The 7,068-nt window shown below is 40.2% G+C and overlaps 1 protein-coding gene across 1 annotated transcript in view; it reads right to left on the minus strand.

Moving 5' to 3' along the window:
- Window positions 1–663: 663 nt before the first annotated feature.
- LOC138059956 (caspase recruitment domain-containing protein 9-like) overlaps window positions 664–7,068 on the minus strand; it is a 13,331-nt gene continuing 6,926 nt past the window's right edge. Inside the window, exons 3-4 of the mRNA XM_068905620.1 lie at window positions 4,707–5,824; window positions 664–2,025 (exon numbers count right to left, since the gene is read on the minus strand). Of these exons, the coding sequence (XP_068761721.1) occupies window positions 1,033–2,025; window positions 4,707–5,824 (2,111 nt within the window). The 3' untranslated portion in view covers window positions 664–1,032. The remainder of the gene's footprint in view (window positions 2,026–4,706; window positions 5,825–7,068) is intronic.

The following is a 7,068-nucleotide window of genomic DNA, read 5'->3' on the forward strand; positions in this document are numbered from 1 at the left end:
TGGACTCCTTACCTGTCAGACCTTGTTTTAAAAGGTTACTTGTCAGGAACTGTGATTAGTACCTTTATTTAAATGCTTTAAAGAGGAAATTTGACAGGAGTAACTTGTCTCGTCAGAATATGCAGCATTATCCGAAGAACGCACTCAATTCCCATAATCTTCTTAATTCTTCCTTACATTGATAAAAGAAATCACAATTTTGGATTCTAAATGAGGACTGAATTTTTGTCTGATTTCACGCCAAAGGAACATTTGGCTGCAATGGATAGAACGTAATTCTGACCTGAAGAATTTTAACCTTAAGAAGAACACTACAACTGCGACACGTGATCTGCACCACCCTCACTCCCCATCTTCTTCACAGTTTAGTATGCGTCACCTTTAACAAGTGACTCATTTCAAACTGCTACTTTTTGTCAACGCAACTCCGATTTTTGTTAATTTTTTTTGTAAATTTAAAGCTTGTTTTAAGCGTCAGCAAAAAGCGAAAAAAAAAAAACCCAGCCCAATCCAAGAATTAATAGTAAAAAAGGTTTAAAAAGCTGGCATAGGCTCTGCAAAATAGAAAAATATACACAAAAAACGCCCTTCTTCTTTAAAAACGACACCGCACTGTTCGGATTTTGTATGCCCTTGGGGTGGTTACATTAATTAAAATCTACGTTTCGTAAACACCTTTATTTTCACCTTTAAGTCACTTGAAGACTAAGAACGTTTGAAAAGACTTCTCATCGACAAAGTGAGTATAGTCAGGCCTGTCGAAAAAAAAACCCACAGAAACGACACTTCCAGATCCAGTCCGTAAGAGAGTGTTTTCTTTGTTTTAGCTTTCACCGTTCTGTGATTGGTCAGATACACTCCATCAACTACCATCAGAAGAAGGAGAAAGAGCACTGGTTATCATGACTTGTTTCATGAATATTTCCTTGGCTGAATGTTCTAACTACATTTACATTTTTGCATGCAGGAGTGCGTTTTTAATTTACCATAACGAATTCAACAGAGCTCATAACCACGAAACGAACCTGCTCTTTAAAGTGAGGAAATTTCCTCAACATCTGCTCGCTGACGAACACGAGGGGAAGGTGAGTTCGGAGCTGATGAACTTCTGGGTCGGTCTTCGGCAGAAAGAGCTCCTGATCTCTTGCGAAAAGAACTTTTTTGAAGAGTAGGAGACTTTAAGGCCTGTTCTATTTCTTCCAATTCTGATCTACGTTTTTCCTCATCATCACCTGTCTCAAGAGTTATCGACATCGGCACATTTGACGGTGGATCTTTAAAGTGTTCTGACACCGTGCTATCAAGGTGGTCTCCATTCTCATCAAAGGAGCTTCCTGAGCTCTCTGCTGATTTATGCCTCCGCACAAAATTAAAGACTTTCGACGGAGATGAAATGCTTTTGAAATAGCCAGGTCTGGTTGGGCTTTCTGTTTCCCCTTCGCGCTCGCGTTCCCGCTCGTCAGCTTTCGGCTTCTCATCGTCAAGCGCAGCATGTTCCGAGGATTTGTCACAACGACCCGACAGCTTCTGAGGTAACCCCAAAATACCACTTCGGCAAGAACGAAAAGACGAATACAGGGAATTGTTGCTGTCAAAAGCACTGTAAATGGAAGGACTGTTGCTAACAGATGGACCAAACATGCACTCCAAGGTGCTGTAAGTCGGTGCACTTTTGAAAAGGCTTCTGCCGCGATTTCTATCAAGACTCAAAGAGTTTTGGGCTGCGGGTGAAAGACTTCGCCTCTCTGGTATCAGCTCTTCTAACTTATTGTCTAATGACAGGTTTTTTTTAGGAGAATCTTCTACGCTATCAATGTTTTGTTCGTTTGTAGGTGATTTCTGCATGGCCACGCGCTTTTTGACGCTATCTATGATCTCAGTTGTCTTCCGGCGCGATCTCCAATCATATGAATCTTCACTGCTGTGAGTACTCTCCAGCGGCGAATTCTCTTCCATTTCTTCGCCTCGTTCCAGTTTCATTACCATTGCAGCTTCAGTATCTATGTGGAAGCTCTTTCCAGTTTTCTGCCCCAAAAAAGATCAATTAACAAAGATCAGTGGTCGCACAGACTATGATTGCCACGTTTAATAACGGTCCGCCATTACCCCAAAACAACAAGAACTATTTTATTTGTTGCCACAAAAATACAAGTAAGATAACAATAGGGAAGGAAATTAAGGTGGCTCAAACCAGTTTCAACACTTGAAAGAAACGTTCTTATTAGAAGGATTAACACTACAACAGGTAATAACTTAACAGCAATGTTATGGCACCTCATCAAACCAATTAATGCTGAAAAAGATTCGGTCATTATTGTGACATAAAAAGTTACCGTGGCAGCAGGAAAGTCGTGCAAAAACACCCCATATTTTGGCTTCAGCTGCTCATATCTCATTTTTTTATTTCTGAAATGTAATCAGCATGCCAGAATGAACTTTCTGCAAAGTTAAAAAAAATATGTGCAGCGGATTTACCTTAAATAATTGAAAATTTGAGGTTGCTCTGAATCCGCTCCACAGACTTTAAACTTTGCAGAGAGTTTCATCTTGGCCTGCTGATCACTATTGTGCAATAAATATTAAGAGATCGAGTTCGTTTTTCAGATATGAGCAACCAAAGCCAAAATATAGGGTGTTTTTGCAAGGCTTTCCTGTTGCCATGGTAACTTGTTACGTTATAAAAATGACCGCATCTTGTTCAGCAATAATTGATGTTTCACATGGTAACATAACATTGCTGTTACGTGATAAAATGTTGTAGTGTCAATGATCCATTTAACAGCAAGGTCTCTTGAAAGTCTTGAAACTGGTTTGAGCCCCCTTTAGACCTGTTTACATGGAGGGACGGTGCCCTGGCTAACCGAGTTACCCGTCTAACACAGCTACCCTGGGAGAGCGAGAAAAACGAGATTGAAGCGTTTCCATGCTAGACAAGGTAACCTGCCTTCCTGGGGCACCCTGTCTACTTGCCGGAGGCACCCTACTATTTTGCATGTAAACGGTTCGAGACTGGTTACACCGGCTAACCGAGGTGAGAAGAAATTGCCGTCCTGGGGAAATGTTTCGTCGTTATCATATGCCATTGACATCAACTGAACGATATGACAAATAAAGTGCAAAATAGTTTCCACAGACACTCAAAAGCGGCGGCTAGCGAAACAAATTATAAAAACATTAAACTACCCGCCAAAACGTTTCTTTTGTCCGCCATCATGTTTGTTGTGCTCGGTGGCCCACTCAAAAGAGCAAGTTTTAACCCCCCTTCACCGGGTAACTTGGTCAGCCGGGGCACCCTCCCTCCCTCCATGTAAACAGGCCCTTAATTGGACAAAAACAACGACTCAGAAGAGTAAGAACTAAACGAGCTGAGTAGTTAAAAGAAGGTTAATAAACAAAAAAAAGTAGATACATAAATAAATGAATAAATAATGAGTACTAGCTAATTACGGAACCAAAGCTTAGATCGATCTAATTCAATTTAAGAGCGAACGGAAGAATTAATAACGCAAGGCCAGCATCACACATACGTATACGTACTTAGAATATTTCTAGATATTGTTCGTTTAAACAAATTCTGAACAATTCTTCATCAAGTTTATTTTATAGGGAAGGAACAGAATAATGCAAGCTAAATTTACCGTAATTTTTTTTGAATGTTATCAACGTAATTGGTTGATTTTGATGCTAGGATAGTATTACAATGGACTCACGTTCAAAACTGACTGATTGGACTTCAGAGGGTTGGATCAAGGAAAAGTGACGTCATTTAGTCAAAATATCATCTTGTATATGCAGCTTGTTATATATGCAAAACACTAGTTTAAAAGTCTGAAAGCCGCGTTCATGCTTTGCATCCCTAAACTAGTGAGTCTTTGACGTCATGTTTTCCTCGATCCAGCTCCCTCAAGATTTAAAGTTAGTAATGGTGCACCATTAAATGGGAAAATTCCATTTAAAATAGACAGGCGTCTTGTCTTGTTTAAACCAAGGTTTAAATATTTGAGTCACTTTGTGTTCAGTTAACATAGTTTTGAATTGCAAAGAAAAAGAAGAATTAATTTTTTGCTCATAGTAGCACATAGAGAGTAGGAGCGATGTACAGTTTGCAAACATTGACGTATCTATCTTTGATATTGAAATTGCCGTCCAGTGACACTGCAACAAAGGTTACGTCAGGCAAACTTTTGCTATTCTCGTTCCAAGGGTTCCTCTCTTTCTCTCTATTTCCCCTAAAGCGAGAGGAGACCCCGGAAACGAGCTAAACAATTAAGGCCTCTACTAACTATGCCTCAGTGATCGCTGGCCATCAGGAGCAACGTGGAAAATAATTGTCTCGCAGCACTTCCAATCTACATTAATTTTTCGTTAAGATAAATTTCCGACTTAGTAAAGAATCAATTACTACAAGCTTCCTTTCAGCAGCTCACTCATGACCAGAGAGTTCTTAGCTGATAGTTAGATTTCTGCGCTCGGTTCACTTAACTACGAATTGTTGGTATCTTAATGCTCAGTGAGAGGTACTGCGGAATAGTTGAAAATTTAGAAATCATAATCGATGTTTCGGCCGGCCAAAAAGAAATCCCGACAAATGCCAGTCTCTGAAACCCTCCCAAGTAAGGCATTTCAGTTTGGATAGCAATGCCATCCAAAACGCGGTACAAGTGCACCCACTCAAATACATGAACATCATTTCATTTACCGCTTACCTTCTCGGCAGCGAAGGCACTATCGCTTACATCTGACGGATTCCTTTGAAGCTTGACTTTCCTCAGATCTTCCATCTCAAGTTCGGTCTGATAAAGCCGTTCCCTGACTTGATGTAGTTCTTCAGCTGTCTTCTTGTACTGCAGCTCAAACTGTCGGCTGTACTCCATCTGTCTGTCAATTGCTTCATCTCGACTGCGGACAACTTCAGTTAATCGGCACATAGTTTCTTCTCTGTCCTTCCTCACCTCATCTCGTTCCGCCGCAGTTTCCTTCCACGCCTTCTCATACAAATCTCGTTGCTCTCGATACGTGTTTGACGTCTGTTCGTAATCTTTGCACCGCTTTTTCAAGTCCTCAATTTCTCGCCCAGAAATTGTCAACCTCAGCTCCAATTCGTCCGCTTTGTCCCGGAGTTCAGAGTAATCAGCAACAGTGCTTTCATGACTTTCTTGAGTTTGTTTCCTGTCTTCTTCAACAATATCATACCTGGCTTTTAGTGCTTCTGTCCAACACTTCAGATCTTCTAATTCCCTCAAAGCCTCGTCTTTTTCTTGTTTAAGCTTCTGATTGCTGAACTGCAGCTGTCGAACTTTTACCTTCAGTTCCTCGGCTCGTTGGACGTTATCTTTTTGATGATCCAGCTTTTCCGTCAGCTTCATCGATTCTCGTCTCTGGTTGTCGTAATTCTTTGAAATCTGAGAGAAGCGGTTCAGAAGATTTTCTTTCTCGTTGTTGCTTTCCTCTAGCTTCTCTTTCAATTTGTCTACCTCCTCTTTGGTGGAGAGAAGCTTCATTTGCAGGGCGATTATGAAATGTGTTCTTTCAAGCATTTCTCTGTTCTGTTCTTGCTGATGCTGCGCAGCGCCTTCCACCACCTTTTTAGCGCTAGAATGTGACTCCATCAACATGGCTTCCGTGTCGAAATACCGTTTTTCCAGTTCGTCAATGAGCTGATTCTTCTCGAACAACTCTTTGGAAGTTCTACTCAACCTCTTTTCCAGCACAGCCTTTTCTTTTAACACTTCGTCGTATCGGATCGTCAAATCTTGCAAGTCGGACATGGTGCGTTTTAAATGATTGCTCATTATGTCAACGTCAGGTCCATAATTATTTGATCCTGGTTGGGAAAAAGGCAATTGAACAAACTGTAAGAAATGTTACGATTATCTGGCAGTCAAAACAAATTTTGCTTTTCCTTCTGAGCTTTTAACTCGTCTACCGGAAGATATTATTGCTTTTTTTCCTTGGGAGAAACCCTTGAAAAAAATTAACATGATCTTTATGGTAAACTACCAACCGTGAACGACATTCCAAACAGGCACTGAACTGAATCGCACAACTTTTGCCGGTTTTGTGCTACTTTAAAGAAACATAAACATCTCCTACATTAAAAAAGTATAAAATTTCCATTTTTCTACATAATGGTGCAGTCATTTGTTGTTTCTTCGCTTAAAGTTGCAAAGTACTGCAGGGCTTTCGATAGCTTTTCAAAGTACCGGTTTTGACAATGAAGGTGACGGACATGTTTATTTTCTCTTGCGAGGCTTGAAAGTGCCTTGGGATTGAACCCTCAACAAGTCTGGGTCCCCTATAACATACTGTAAATGAAACTCTCAAATGCTCTTTGTATTCTTGAGATAAACGAAATAAAACTAATCGCGCGAATAAAATGCCAACATAATTACAGTGCAACGCGCCTTACCGTGGCCACCCAACAATCTTTCACATTTAACAATTATGTGTAAATACGTCAACTCAACAACCCATGCAACGGTGTTCTACTTACAACTGTGCGAACTTTGCAAGGAGGCGTGACTGTCATCAAATTCACACATCCTGATTGGCGGACAATTTGTAAAAAACTTTGTTAGGTGGCCACGGTAAGGCGCGTCGCACTGTAAGGCAACATGACTTCTTGTTAGTTTGTGATTGTCTTATGTTTCTTTCAGGCCCCAAAACCATAAAGCAAAAAAAAAAAAAAAAGAAAAAGGAAAAATAAAGAAGTCAACAAATCTCCAAATTTATAGCGTCAAAGTACCGAACGTGAGATGGTAAAAAACCGTACGTAACGTCCGGCCAACCTCAAACGAAAAGCCTGAGTACTTTCGGAAATGCTATTGTCTCAAATTCTATTTAATGTATGCGGAAGTATTAATTGAAGACAACATAGCATCCGGTGTCTAAACCTTCTGAAACGTGCTGGATTCTAAACAAAACAGACAATAAAAAGACACAACTTCGACCAATCTGTAAATTCTGTCTTGCTAGCCGGTATGGAATCAAATGACACTAAAATTTAAAAAGGTTTCTAACGGCAAAACAAAAGCAAAAGTGATTTAACGGCTTGATATATCAATCATA

This window comes from Montipora capricornis, chromosome 8 (assembly GCF_036669925.1).
Source record: "Montipora capricornis isolate CH-2021 chromosome 8, ASM3666992v2, whole genome shotgun sequence".
NCBI classification, from domain to species: domain Eukaryota; kingdom Metazoa; phylum Cnidaria; class Anthozoa; order Scleractinia; family Acroporidae; genus Montipora; species Montipora capricornis.